We start from the raw sequence: 15,967 nt of genomic DNA, 5'->3' as shown, positions 1-15,967 counted from the left end.
GGTAAGAGTAACCAACAAAAACCCACAAATTATTAAAACGCATGTGATAATTCTCCCACAGAAATACAAAGTGACCGCAAGGAGGCAGAAGTAACTGAGTACTCCAAAGATGAGTTTAGATAGAATTTTAATCTAGTAAGCCATGGGTCAGTGACAAGATAAATTAAAACCAAACCTGGGTAAGAGATAAATTCTGAATTAATAGGTCAGGGCCAGGCTATAAAGGGCGGTGAATACCATGCAGAATATTTTAAATTTAGTATTATAGTTCATAGGACCCTTGTGAGTTGTGTTTAGTGTTGATTTTTTCCTGTAGTTTGTTTTGAAAAGGGGCCAGAGGCAACATGCCTAAAAAACTGAAGGTAACAGAGAACTAAAAGTGAGGAGGTAAGATACTGCTGAAGAGAGCAGATGTGAGATGAAGGGATAGACCATTAAAATAGCTTTGATAGCTAACAAAGAACAAAAGGGCAGGTTGGCAAAATAAGTGGAAATCTTTCAGGGATGACTGGCATTATGTTGTCGGAGTATGTTGGCATTGAAGTTACTCAACGTGACGGCGATTCACAATATCTTTGCATTCACTGGCCAGTCAAAATATAGGTCTTCATAAAGATCCTGACCTGCAAGACCATCACCCTGAAGATGGAACCCAGCGAGAATGTGAAGGCCAAGACCCAAGATAAAGAAGGCATGCCCCCTGGCCAGCAGAGGTGCATCTTTGCAGGCAAGCAGTTGGAAGATGGCCACATTCTTTCTGGTTACAACATCCAGAAAGTGCCAGCCCTGTACTTGGTCCTCTGTCTGAGGGATGGCTATTAATTCTTCAGTCTTGCATTCACACTCCCCAGTGATGGCATTACTCTGCATAATGGGCATTTACCCCAACTTAAGTTTAAAAATTACCAGTTTCAGTAAAAGCTCAACCTGTTGAAATTTTAACAAAGATCTTGTTGCATGGAAGTAAAATAAAATCCTTTTAGCTGGATCTCTGTATGTCATAGTATCTGCAGAAGGTGGTTGAGTTGACACCTCAATGCTACACATTACTAGTCATATAGAATACCACCCAGATCAGGGAAAGGAATAACCAGGATATCTTGAAGGTTATATCCTAGGAGAGTTTTTACCATGGAAGCCTAGGGATATACAGTGTGGCAAGAAGAGAGTTGGCAGAAAGAGTTTCAAGGAAAAAGCATCAAAGAGTAAGCATTATACTCATAATATAATTACCAGATAATATGATCAGTGGTTATCTTTCCACTGGTCTGCAGAACATGTCTTATTCGTCTTTTTCCTTGAGGCGAGCTCCATTATGTGTAAAATGAGGGCTGGCTGATACCTCTGGCTGAGAACAGTGTACAGTGAACTTTGTATCACTGTTTAATATAAATAATGAAGTTATCGAAGGGTGAGTGTGGAAAGAGAAGGAGTAAAATAGAATCTAGTCATTTCAAGAAAATAGTGAGGACCTAAAACTAATAACCAACTTTGGTAAGTGGGAGAAAATAACACAAGGTGAGAAAAATAAGAAGGGAGACTTTCTGTTAGTGTTTTGGGGTTTTTGTTTTTTGTTTTTGTTTGTTTTTTGTCAAAGTCAAGTCTTTGGTCCATCTGCACAAAATCATTTGAGATATTTGGAAAATACAAACTCCTGGGCCTCATCAAAAGGCCACTGAATCTAGTGATCATCTCTAGGGACACAACTTTGTAGTTGTGTAGGGACACAACTTGCACTTATATGAAAGCTCTCACGTGACAATAAATCTTTAAAATGTGAGAACCGCAGCTCTTCTTTCTCTTACACAAAGTCATTGCTGACACATCTTTCTAGAACTATTCTTTTTCTTCTACTTACATGAGACAGAGGAAAAAATCTGAGAAGGGAGTAAGAAAGACTCTGAAGAAGAGAATGAAAATTAAGCTTAGTGGAAAGAGCAAGATCCAGAGGAGAGAAAGTTAGCCCTAAAAACTACTCCAGCCACTTGGTTATTATGTGTCCTTGGACAAGTTACTGAATCATCTCAATCATTTCAATTTCCACATCAAAAAATGAGAATGTTAACAATCAATGTTAAACTACTGATAACACTGTTGTGAAAATTAAATAAATATAAGCTGTCATTTTTCTGGTCCTCAGAAACTTTCCTGATATTTTTCTGATTCTTTTATTCCAGTACAGGGGGGAAAAAAAGGCCAGTTGGCTTCAGAAGATAAGAGTTCAAGTTTCAGCTCAGCTGCTTATTGGAAGGATGAGCCCTGACAGATCAAATAAAGCCTCAGAGCCCCAATTTTCTGATGAGTAAAATGACAATAATTATGGTTACCTCATCGAGTAGCTGTGTAGATTTAGTGAGATACAATAAAAATAATTAATACTGTATCATGAACTATAATGCAATATTAATAATTATATGATTAATATACATCTCTCATTTCTTAGATTGTAGATTCCTGAGAATAGGATCTGTCTTTGATTTGTCTTTAAATACCCTCATGCTGTTGAATGATTTAAGAATCTCTATACCATGGGGTGACATAGCAACCTGGGGTTCAGCCCATAAAGGATAAGTCAAGACCTTCCAAAGAAGCAGCATCTTATGGCCTACAGAACAAAAATAAGTTTTCACAGGAGGTAGCAGGTGTTGGAAATCCTGATACTCACTCTGGGTGGCGTTGACTTCCTACTGAAGGACACAGAGAAAGCCAGATGCAAGTCTGACATGGCTAATTGGGAGGTGTGTGGTCCTCTTGGAGCCTTTTCCTGAGATGTGACAGAGTGCCTGCCAAGACTAATCAAACCCAACTGCTACCCACTTCTGCTGAATCATATGGGGCTGCATTATAGCATCTGAAGGAACCTGGGATTTATCTCTCGTGATGTTGAAGCCCTAGATAGGAAATAGAAAGTCTGGGAACACAGGTGGTGTTTTCATTTCTCCCTGCATTTGAAGGCGATAACTTTGGAAAGCATGGAGGCAGGGAGATGAAAGTAAATGATGTTAGAGGGGACAGGATTTCTCTTTTTGAGATCAAGGGTTACGATGCCATCTATTAGGCCAAATATAAACCTAAGGTTATGTGACATAGAGGACCAGAGATTTCCTGACTCAGTCGAAGAGAACTGAAGCTCAAGTTACTTTAAAATGGAAAGAAATGGGATGATAAAGTAAACAATTGTGACATATATGGAAGAACTAGTGGAGGGATTTCTAGTGATTCTTAGGGAAAAATACCAGAGAAGCAGATGATGAATTAGACTTACGTCTTTAACTGTCTCCATAACAGTGCAGTGAAAATGAATAATTAATGAGGATAATTTAACATTTAAACATGGCTGCAAATGTGGATTTGCAAGAATCACCTCAATCCAATGAGATGAAAAATTCATGATGAGCATACAACATCGAGAGGAGGAATCATTATAAGAACAAGGTGCGTTAGATGCATACAAAAACCTGAGGCCTGCGAGGATCAATCAACATGCATAAGATGAAGAAATGAATATAAGTATTCGCATTTAGGCTCAAAAATTAACTGCACAAAAATAAGTTAAAAGAATTCTAGTATAACAGATTTTCAGACAAAAAAGAAACTGAGGCTTTTAGTTTACAGCAAACTCCAGATGAATCTCTGGGTGCCAGCACCAGTGATAAATGCAAACCAGGTTGTGGGCTTAGAGTCACATCTCATCTCTCTTACAGTCTGCACTAATAACACCATATCTATAGTATTTTGCCCAACTCTGGACGCTGTACTTGAAGAAGGTCCTAAATAAATGAATCAAAAATTATGGGCACTCAGGATGATAAAAAATCTGGAAACCATGCTATATGAAAATTAGTTAAAGGAACTGGAATACTTATCCCAGGGAACAAAAGAGAAAAATGACTTAGTAGCCATATTGCTGTCTTCTCAATGTGAAGGGCAGTCACGAGGCAGGAGAATTCATACTTACTTTTTATAATCACACTGGAAAGAACTCTAACCAATGAGTGTGGATCCCAGAGAAACAGATTTTGTTAGGGCTTTTCCATCAGTGCCAGCTATTCAAAGAATGGATCAAGCTATCTTATTAAAAGCGGGACTTCCTGGGTATTCCAGCTTACTCAGCAGGGGTGAGAGAACCACACTGCGATGGATGAGAGCTGGATCCTGAAGTCCTCTTTCAGCTCTAAGAGTTTATGACCCTGGGGTCTGATAAGAGAAGGCAAGGAAGCAGATGAATCAAAAATATCTCCTAGGTGTTGAGGCTTCATGCTTTGGAGGAGGTGGTATAAGTAACAAAGAGATAGTTGAGGAGGGAAGGAGACCCTCAGGGAGGCAAATACAGTTTGAAGAAACTGCAGAATATTCAAATGGTTTCAGGAACTCCAGTTGAAGTACCTTCAAATCCAGTTAACTTTGTTCTTTTCTCTAAACCTGGCACTTAAGACCCTGTTTACTGGTTAAGGAGTTCCATTTAATCAGTCATGGAGGTGAGGAAGGAGGAGTGGGGGAAAGAACTAAAACTTACTGAGTCATTCGCAGGCTTAAGATAGACTAAATTTCAGAGCAACTATACTGGGTAGTATTATCTTGTTCATTTTACAGATGAGGAAACTAAAGTAAGGAGAAGTTAGGAATTTGTCCAAGGTCAAACTACTGGTGGGTAGAATTTGTATTCAGAGCTAGATTCCTTTTATTCCAAAAGATAATATCCTTAAGAAAGAGAATATGTGAAAGGATATTTCCAAATAAATTCTAATGTATCACTATTGTCACAAGAGAAATAAAACGGTTCTAATAGTAGGCATTCAAGTATAAAGAAGAGGTCTTTCGACTTAGCAGATACATTCAAAATGCATTTGGAACTACATGATAGAAATTATTCAGATCATATATTCTGAGCATGTTTCTTTGGTACTGAACGGCAGGTTGCAACTAAACCCTTTGGCATAATAGAAATCCAAGAATACAGAAAAGCTGTATAGCCCATTACTATATTTTTGGTAAAGGAAATGAGGAAAGTCTAGTTACTCTAAGTAATAGAAAAAAGACTATGTCTGACCATGCCAATGTATACTCAATTTTACTCCACAAAAGTAAAGATTAACCTGCCCAACATACAGATTTACAAGTTAATAAACTCATTTATCTGAATAAAGCTCAAATAACTAGATTTTATTTTACTGTGGAGATGACTTATACCTATTTATGAGGATCGGTCTTTAGATGTCCCAAAATATAAATTATTAGAGGAAAACTTCAGTTGCATTTCGGGTAACATCTATATAATAACTCTTAAAAGTTATCTATTTTCCTTTTTAACTTGATTTAGACCAGCCAAATATTCACTTAATTTTCTCTTTGTCTTCAAGCAAATGATATATATTCTGGTAAGAAGGACTTATGACCTTTGACTAAGGGTCAACAGCTAAAGAGATTCCAAAAGACAGTATCTGATCCTAGATTGCAGTACTATTTTGAAGTTATTCATGTCCATGTACATGATAATTTAAATTAGTGCCAGTTAACCTTAAAGAATATCTGGGTAAATGTATTTACACATAAATAACAGCTATTTGATTTATGCTCTGGTATTATGAAAAAATATTTTAAAAGCTAATAACTTAGATATTACATAAACCTGCAAAAACAGCAAAGATTTAAAATAAAATAAGTTACTTATTTTGATATTACTCTTAATTACATTAAATCTGTATTGTTATGTATGTAATTTTACAAATGCTTCAGAAAAATAAAGTAAAAATAAACACTGTTGTATTATGTGCTATTTGAATACCTTATTGACAAGGACTATGACTTTTCCAGGTTCAGATGCTTTTTTCTTCTTGTCCAAGTGATCCTTGGCAATGTAAACAGCCACTCTGGTTTTCCCACTCCCTGTAGGGAGGCATATAATGATATTTTTCCCCTCCAAGGCTGGTTGGGCGACTTCCATTTGGTAAGGCCTGAGATGCAGTTCTGGCTCAGGGGATGCTCTTTCTGCCACATTCTCTTCATCTGAAGGAAATTAAAAGGTAGAAAAATAAGGGAATGGGCAATAAAATAACTAAGGCTAGGAAATCCAAAACTGAATATAGGCTTCTCACAGTTTAAATTCCTTTTCATGTGTGGTTCAAACCAATCCATTTTTCTAGTTTCTGTACCAAATGGGCATCAGCTCTAGGCTGGCATTTGCAGGATACGACCCAGGCACTCCATCATGAAGGTGGCCTGGGGATGGAGGTGCAGAGGGAGTGAATTAACAGGATGGAGGACAGGAAGGGGAGGCAACATGGGAGAGTCCTTTCACAGTGTGGGCAAAGCCAGGGGAAATTGCAAAAAGGGCTGTGGTACAGAATTGACAGTAATGATTCTTAATGCATCAGACTTTCTAGTTCTTTGTTGAGCCCTTATGCCCTACTTGTGTCTTATCACCTACAATTCAAGGGGAACTGGGAAAGCAGGAGCCATAGTTCCGTACCACCTCCTCCCTTCTTTTTATTGCAGAGAAGATATTATAGCTGATGGAGCTTTCCCTTATTAGAAAAACTTTGACAATAAAGTATCCAAAAGCCAGCCTGTCTGTCTATCTATCTATCTATCTATCTATCTATCTATCTATCTATCTATCTATCATCTATCTATCTCAAATATCTAAAATGGCAAAAACAATCCTATTTTTGCCATGTGAGGTAGCTGCTTTAAACAGAAGCCATATTTAGGGAGAAGGAGAAAATCTCCCATGCAAACTTTTAACTGATAGGTTTTCATTAAAAGATGAAAAGCAATTTTGTTGGTTTAAATTGAATTGTGACTAATTCTGGCATTTAGTTTTGAATTGTGATCTTTATCACTTTCTTATATGTATTCTCCACGCATCCATATTTTCCTGAAACTCAAAATGTGATATATTAAAAATCTTTCCAATTAACATAGATTCTTAAAGTTAAAATTCTCATAAAGTACTAACATACCCTAATTTTTTAAACTATAGAATAAAATTGTTAAAACATATCTCGGTTTAAATGTATTTTGTTTAAAAGTGATCATATTTATGTATAGGGAAAGAGATCATATTTTCCAGGGGAAAAAAGGTCTAAAAATGTATACTCTATCATGTGGAATGCAGTAAAATAAATATTATATCAATTTAAAACCCATCTTTTGCTTTATGCAATCGTAAGAAAAAATGAAATGACAGCACTTAGTACTTCATTACACATGAAGTATTCCTTCTCTTATCAATGATTGCAATAAAACTAAACTAATATAATCCCATTAACTTCACAAAAGTTGCTGATGATTCCATTTCAGCAACTGGGTGATTCTATTTAAATGGGTTTTAGCTTATTGCGATAGTACTATCTGCACAGGTAGGAAAATTCACACCAAATATCACTTAGTAAGAGTCAGTCATCTACTAACCTGGCAGGAAATTTGCCTTCTGTATGGATGAGTAAACAAAGCAATACATTTAAGTTATCATTGGATCATCTGCTGATTCATTTAATATGATTTTCAGGAAAAACCCATTTAAGATCACCAACATTTAAAGATACACATTTATAAGTTTGCTTTCCATGCTTGCTTTGAACTCTACAGCAATTGTAATAATTCATCTTTTATTATATTTATGCAAGGTTCAAATTTATTTAAGAATATCTTTACTTCTCTGCTATGTGGCTCTTATAATTTAAAAAATCCTAATATTCTACCTATATTATGAGAATTGATTACCCAACTTTTCCAAAAGAGCAAGAATATTTGCAATAAAGATATACTTTAAGTTGTGTTTAGCATCAAGATTCAGAAATTTACTTTTGCTAAGTTGATATTTAATTTAGGAAAGTCCTTAAAAGAGATTAGCAAATTATTCCCTTTAATTTCACTCTAGGTATATTTTTGCACGGATTTTAAAAAATAACAAAATTTGGCTTCCCTTGAAATAGTTACAAGTACCCCTTTAAATAATCAGTTTCCCTTTTGTTTTTCATGTTTACTACTGTATCCTTGGGTAACACAAATTAAAAAGAGAAACTTAGAGCAATTTTCTGTCTCTTTCCCAAGTAATCTAAAACTAAGTCAAATGAGTAAAACACTCATGCATTCTACATATTGCACTAATAGATATGAGTTAAGATGTTAAAAGGGCTATCATGTTCAAAATTTGATTCTAGAACCAAACTTATTTGTTTCACTGCCACCTAACTCATCATGTACTTCTAGTTCATTCTGCCCCAAATATTTATGGGGTACTTCTTTTTTTGTGTGTGTATTTTTTTATTAGAGTTCAATTTGTCGGCATATAGTATAACACCCAATGCTCATCCCCTTAGTGCCCATCACCCAGACACCCTGTCCCCCCGCCCACCTTCCCTTCCACCACCCCTTTTTCGTTTCCCAGAGTTAGGAGTCTCTCATGGTTTGACTCCTCTCTGATATTTCCCACTCATTTTCTCTCCTTTCTACGGAGTACTTCTTATATGCCATGTAGTCCCAGGCATATAGCCCTTGTCTTCAGGGACTTCAGAGCCTAAAATACTATACTGCTGCCACTAAAAAATATCTGGCTATTAGACAGGTAGCTCAATTAGCATCCATACTTTTGAGTCAAGTCCGGGAAACTTGATAGGTAGCCCCAAGTTTGAAAGACAAGCACAGAGTGAAAATGGGAAAAAAAATTAGAGTTGGATTCATTGTGAGAACAGCATCCAAAGAAGAGCTGGGTGAGTGCTAAATATTCAGCCTGATTCTTGCCTTATCACATCCTCTGACACAGGGATGGAAGAATTTATCCACATAAGCAATGAAAAGAGAATTTTCTCTTCTCTGTCACCAGAAGGAGAGAACTGGGCTGGTGTCAATGAGCTAGGAGCCAATTTCCTTTATAAAAGAAATGTTTGGGTTTTTGTTTGTTTGTTTTTTGTTTCTCTTTGGCTTGCTTTGAAAAGCAAAATCAATTACATGCAATAATGAATGTGGTATTTAAAATATGCACAAGCTTCGAATAACGTTGTGCCCTTCCCCTATAACAAATATTGGTTGAAGACCTTGAAATTATACGATACCATATAAATGGTCAAAAAATAAAATCAAATAGGACTTAAATAATAACATTTTATTGGAACTACACCATGTGGCACATTTCATTCTCACATTGATTTTGACAGCTGAGTTATTCTTGGAGAGAAAAGGTCTGTCACTGCATGTGTTTGAAATCGACAAAGTATTCCTTTACCTATAGTATGTAACTACAGAAAAACACGCCATTCCAGCTGGACAAATATTAATAGGTATTACCTCAAAATAGTAAGGAAACACTTTCTACATATCAGGCCAATGTGTATTGCCAAAAATATTGCAACGTTGTGAGATGCGGTATATCTCTATAAAAATGAGAGACAGAAAAACAAAAAAGCCTTCCACAGCATAATTAGAATATTTAAACTTTAAAAGCATCATTAATCATGTTTTACTATGATGTAATACTTCCACGAAGGGACATAATGTTATAGTATTGGGTCACATTCATGATCTTTATGTCCCATTATATAATTGGTGAAGGTGGAAAGGACATATGGGATAGAATCCCTTTTTGTCAACCTCAAAGTTTAAGATATTATCCCAAACACTGTAATGTTTTTCAGAAATTCAATATATGTTCACCAATTTGCAATTTATCTAATCCTTTTTTTTTTGCATTGATTTCTACTTCGGTCTATATCATGTACCTGAGGGAAAGGAATTTCATAATTTTATAAATTCAGAATTTTACTACACACTGTGCAAAGTAATTCTCTGTTTCTAAGCACTGACCTCATCTAGACCATCAATGGGTGCCCTCTGAAAATGTGTTTGCCTTCAAATATATTTGCCTTTGAAAATGTATTTGCTTTTTAAAAGTAGGTTGCGTTCAGATTTATCACGTCTTTCATGCCACATTGAGGACTGAAAATCAGCAAATAGTTACATTTGCTAGCAGCTCTAAATAGACAAAATGCCCAGTACATAGAGCATGCCCATTAAATATTTATTGAAGGAATGAATATTGTTGAAAAGCCCTTACTAGACAAACAAAAATTAGGATGAGGTCCAGAAGCTTAAAACAACCATAAAGATGTTAAATATTAGCTAGAGCATAGTCTGAGTTCTAACATCAATAACATTTAATAGAAATGTTAATTATTAAATCTAACAACTGTATAACAAGTTTGGAAAAATCAAATATAAGCCACAGAAAAAAGCACAGGGCAATAAGTTAATAAACACTGAGTGCAGTGAACAGAAAATGAATTAACCTTTTAAAATCTTGGAAAGCTTTTAGGGCAGATGACCATTTTTATGTAAACGATGTTGTCCCTTTAGGATTCTCCTGACTAAATTTCTAGAAGTCTCCTGACAATGCGGGGGAATCTGAAGTTCACAATATTTTCCAAGTGTTTTCTACAACTCAATCACAGAACAAATGAGTAACAAGGTATTTTGTGTTTCCTAATTTGCCGGTTTCCTACTGATTCTTAGCTGGCCACGTTGCACAGCATTTTTTGTTCGTTTATAATCATTAATTTTAATCGTGAAATATTTCAAACACACAGAACAAATATAAGAAGGTGTATAACCGATATGCGAGGATCTATCAGCTCTTAGAAAATGTTAACATTCTAGTTCAGTAGCAATCACTGGAATTACACACTCAAACAACAGAAAGAGGCCATATGAAATCGACCATACTGACAGAATTTAGGCAATCCGGTAACAGGAAATATTGCTGAAGTGTGGGGTTGGGAGGAGGCCCTCTCATTTACTGCTGGTGTGCTATCCAACTAATAGAGCATTAGGGAAACACCTAATAAAGTTCTCATTTAGTGACAGAAATAATTTTGGAAGCTCTACTTTTATGCCAGAGATATTTAGACAATTGAATCTCTTTTAACTACATGTGTAATTTTTAGTTTTTCATTTTAAAAGGACTCTTGTTAACCGGGTGACGGGCAGTAAGGAGGGCATGTGATGGAATGAGCACCGGGTGTTATAGGCAACTCAATGAATCACTGAACTGTACCTATGCTATATGTCAATTAATTGAATTTAAATAAAAGGATATTTTAAAAAATAAATAAATAATAAAAGGACTCTTGTTACCTGCGGTTAATCTAGAGTCACAATTATCTTATTGATAGTATTAACTTTTTATTTAAAATGTATTTTAGTTTAAAAAAAATTAAAAAGTAGGGTTTGGGAACACATGTTCCAAACTGAATACATAATTTAAATGCAGTCAAATTAAGAAACAGATAGCATAAATAAAATAGATGACCTGATTCTATGGAATGTGGAATATGCATATTCTTATCTACACCAAAAAGATAAGTACTAGATCAAAAATTAGAGAGCTTGATTCTAAGACTTTTATAAGTTGTACTTTTAAAGAAAGTGAATGGCAAAGTTCCAAAACCACTTCAACTGTAGAAAAGAATTGCTTTAATTGCATAAATACATTAGGGAGGGTATGAACAGCCCCCATGCTTTCCACTATATGGCGTCTTATTTCACACTTTTTAAGGTTTACACAACAGTTAGGCAGTACCTGAATCACTTCCCATGGTGCCTGAATCACTGCCCATGTTGCTGTTATGTCCAAGACTTTCATCTAAGCAGCTGACACTTCCTTCTGCCAAACTTGTGTCTGATTCTGCAAAGGAAAACATTTTAAAATATTTTTAAAATATTTCTGAGAATAAACGTATTTTAACTGCACACCTCTACAGCACACAGTACATACAGTTCAATGCAAGTGGAAAAGGCACACCCAGACAATTGTGAATAAAAGGTAAGAGTTTCTGGCAAGCCACAATTAAAAACTCTACTATGGAAGAGCAGCTGGCGGGTAGTGAATCAAACATATACACCTACTTGAAGTATCGTACATCTGATATGAGAGCAAACACAAACTTGTAAACATTGATGACTTTGGTTGTCCCCCCATGTGGAGATTTTGTCCAAGAAAAGAAAATCTAGGCTTGATAATGGCACTGAAACAGAAAGTATTATATAGTAACCACTGAGTTATTTTAACACAATATGGTAGGGAATTAATAAGGTTTAAAAAATTATTAAAGTACACAGTTCTATTGATTGGTTATGAAAATAACAGTTCAGTGATAAACATAACTTTAAAATCTCAAAGAATGTGCTCAAAAAGAATCTCATTAAAGCCTGGCATTGCAGTTGTACTGGAAGCTTATATGAGGTTGGAAATAAACGTCTTCCTTTACTACAATTAAATTAAGCTTCCATCAAAAAGTTACGGTTAAGATGAATGGCAAGAGCGTTCCCTTAACTTGTGAATCCCGACGTTTGGTTTTCAGTACTCAGTATCAATGCCTTTTGAAAGTCTTTTTTTCCCTCTAGGGAAGACTTCCCTCTTTACAGTTTATTGCCAAGGACTTATGCAATCTTATCCACAAGGATCAGAACTATCGTGAAACTGGTAAACGTAAATGAAAGATGGCAACAAATGTCGGCTCTGGAATCAGGACTTGTGAAATTTGCTGTTGAGGTTGCTCTGAGCCTGGCTGGCCCTTATTTAAAATGGGGATAGTACAATTCACCTCCTAGAATTTGATAGCCATTAAATGATATTAGGTACAATAAGCTCTTAGCACTGTTGCTTAACTGCTGATGACTGGAAAATGAAATAAAAATTAGGTCGTTGGCATATTATGAGGGTAGGAGTTCCATTAAATAATGTTCTTCCTACAATTAATGACATTTCATAATATTTATACTTGTTTCAGAATTCTCATTTCATGCTCAAGCTCCCAAACTCACTGAATAAATTACATGAAGGTAGCCTTGAGCTACTTAAAACTAATCTGAGTGTCACACATTTAGGGCTAGAAATAGAAATGGTTGAAAAATGCACATAGTATATTATCAATAAAACTTCTCTGGAAAAAGACAGTGTACAGCTCCTCAAAACTACAAGTATCTTCTTTTTCCTTAACCACTTGTTTTTTTTAAGTGGGTTCCTTGAGGTGTAATTTACATACTGCAAAAATCACTCTTTTTAGGTTGTTCTCTTAGGTAGGTTTGGTTTGGTGAGTCTGACAAATATATGCAGTTTTGCAACCACCATCACAAACAAGATTTTCTTGTCACCTCGGAAGTCTGCTCAAGCTCCTTTGGTGTCATTTCTCTTCTGCTGTCCCCCAGGGGTCCCTGATTTGGTTTCTGTCCCTATGGTTTGGCCTTCTCCAGAATGTCTCATAAATGGATCCACACAGTTGTAGCCTCTGTTAGACTTCTTTAACATAGCATAAGATGTTCGAGATGCATCCACGTTGTTTATATCAGGAACATTCCTTTTTATTGCTGACTAGTACTCCGGGAGCATCTGCAACATCTGTGACATCTCCCTTCCAACTTGGATAAGCCTAGTCAGCGGGAAATATAACGTAATCATAGCCAATGCTGATCAAACATGTATGGATGGCATCTTTCTTAAAAGTTAAGAGAAAGCTGATAAGAAATTTGTAGAAAAATTCTCAATGGACATACATACTGTTTAAGTATATTAGCACAACATAAATATACTAATGTGAAAATACTGTGCCTACCAGTTGTCATAGATTAGCTTTCAAACTCAGATTTGAGGAATCCCTTATGATCACACGGGAAAACCTGTATATCTCACTGAGAGATTTTAAATATGGCACTTTGCAATTCCCAGAGGTATGCCTTGTTAGAAGCTTAGAGGCGAGTGTGGGATAGAACTGTCAAGTAGAAGAGCGTTTTGGGCAGATGTACTGATGAAAAGAGAATATGATTTATAAGGAAAAGGCAAGGTGTAAAATGAGATGGAGAAAATGTCATTGCAAGGATAATTCTAGATCTAGAAATATAGACTAAGACTCCTGAAGCAAAAAAAAAGTAAATTTTGACATGCGTTTCATTTGTTGTTTTACATATGGTATTAGAACTGAAGATAATACTAAAAATACTAAAAAATACTGATAAGTATTATCTAAAATCCAACCCTGTATCTTTAAGTTTCCTACTATCCATAACACAAGTGGAAATTATACTTGATTTTCGTTGCATTTTCTAACCACTAGCAGTTAACCAACAATCTTAAAACTACTTTGTATATATGTAAAATCGAGGTTTTCTCCATGCTTTGTTTTAACATAGATAAGTTTAGGGGAGCTAATTTAGTGCAATGTGCATGATTAATTTATAAATAATAAAGAAAGTTGCTACCAAAAATAGGGTATTATTAATTAAGTTTATTATATGGATTATTTTGATCTTACAAACAAATCTGCAATGTGTCAGGAAGACACTGGGCTCAGTGCCTTCACAGATGTATATTACACTTTAAACCTCAACATCCTATGTGGTAGATACTCATTATCACCTCAGTTTTACAGTTGAAAAAACAAGGCCCAGAGAAGTTAAATGATTTATCCTGATCACACAGCTAGAATGGGGCCCAGCTAGGAGTCCTCATCTTCTGAATCCAAGCCTGGTATTCTGGTGCTTTTTATTTGATACAAATCACGGCTGATGATTTGTGTGAAGCTTTATAAACAAGCAAACAATCCTATATCCAAGTGTTAAGTGAAATGAAAGTTGATTATTGTTGTCGTTGTTTAAAAGCATATAGTCATTTTCATGGTAATGTCAAATTCTCTATCAATCTTGAAACAGTTTATCTCCCAAGGGGGAAAAAAAAAAGTAGAGAGATTTTATTATTTTGCTAACATTTCTGATTTCGTCGATAGACTTTTGTTTACTTTACATTTAAACATCCACATTTATTTTGAAATTTACTTTTTTGCATGCAAATAAAAGAGGAGCTCTTCCATCCTTGTTAAACAAAATTAATTGGAATAATTCTGCTAGAGATAATTATGAAAATGAAAGTGAATATATAGAGGTCTATTTCTTTGTCATTTTGAGGATATATAAAATCTCCACTTTCTCAACACAAAAATAATTTTGTTTCCTAGGCAGCGAATTCTTATGCATTTCATATAATTTCTTTTATTTCATAGAAAGAGAAGTACTAAAGGAAATAACTTTAATAATAAAAGAAAATATATTGAATCTCCCATAACATTAAGAATGTCTTTCCCAGAGATTTTCTTCCTACATTCACTTAAAGAAACTATGTTTAAAAAAATCACACAAACACACATACACATGAAGTCAGATCAAGTGGTTCTATGATGCCAAAATTAATCCAAGCTATAAGTTTATAAGCCAAGAATTCCTGCAACTGATTTATATAGTATTATTTTGTTTCATTCCTTGTACTTTTTCACAGTATGTCAATCTGGACTTACATCCTGATGAACAAAGTCATGTCTATGATTTTAAAATAGATCAGATAAAATAGTCAATTGAAGGCAGCGTGTTGCCATGAAAAGAACATTGTGCCATGGAGTCAAACAGATCGGTCTCCAGACCTGAGCTCAGCCACTGCTAACAAATGACTTAGCCTTTGTTTTCCTAAAATTTTTAAAATATAGACAGTAGTTTCTACTTTCTCATTTATTTTGAGAATGATTCCGTTAGATAGAGGAAATGAATCTTGAAGAGAAACAAATCTTAAATTCTCATGAAGTTGCTACTTAAATGGGCTTTGAATATTGGAGTTATATTATATAATAAGTTTAGTTAACTTTTATATAGGTGTCATTTCCTCTTGGGAAAATACCAAAGCTGGCTACAAAATAGATTAGAAAATGCTGGTAATTTCTGTTTAAAAAAAAAAAAAAAAAAGCAGTTATTTATATCAAACTCTTTTGGAATGAAGGAAAACGATACTCATCCAATTAAAAGATAGGATTTTCTGTAATAATTTTGTAAACAGCACAAAAAAAGAACAGTTCTGCGTACAATGATAGTGTCTAAGACCAGTCCATTAGCCATGGGAAAAATGCCTCATTTTTCAATCACAACTTGAATCTTT

The 15,967-nt window shown here is 35.1% G+C and overlaps 1 protein-coding gene across 1 annotated transcript in view; it reads right to left on the bottom strand.

The window, feature by feature from the left end:
• The window catches only part of IFIH1 (interferon induced with helicase C domain 1), a 57,324-nt gene that overhangs the window by 17,613 nt on the left and 23,744 nt on the right, over positions 1-15,967 (bottom strand). Inside the window, exons 4-5 of the mRNA XM_072811057.1 lie at positions 11,576-11,680; positions 5,786-6,006 (exon numbers count right to left, since the gene is read on the bottom strand). Coding sequence (XP_072667158.1) covers positions 5,786-6,006; positions 11,576-11,680 — 326 coding nt within the window. The remainder of the gene's footprint in view (positions 1-5,785; positions 6,007-11,575; positions 11,681-15,967) is intronic.

Source organism: Canis lupus, chromosome 34 (assembly GCF_048164855.1).
Source record: "Canis lupus baileyi chromosome 34, mCanLup2.hap1, whole genome shotgun sequence".
Taxonomy (NCBI): Eukaryota; Metazoa; Chordata; class Mammalia; order Carnivora; family Canidae; genus Canis; species Canis lupus.
This window is presented reverse-complemented; position numbering and strand designations above follow the sequence as displayed.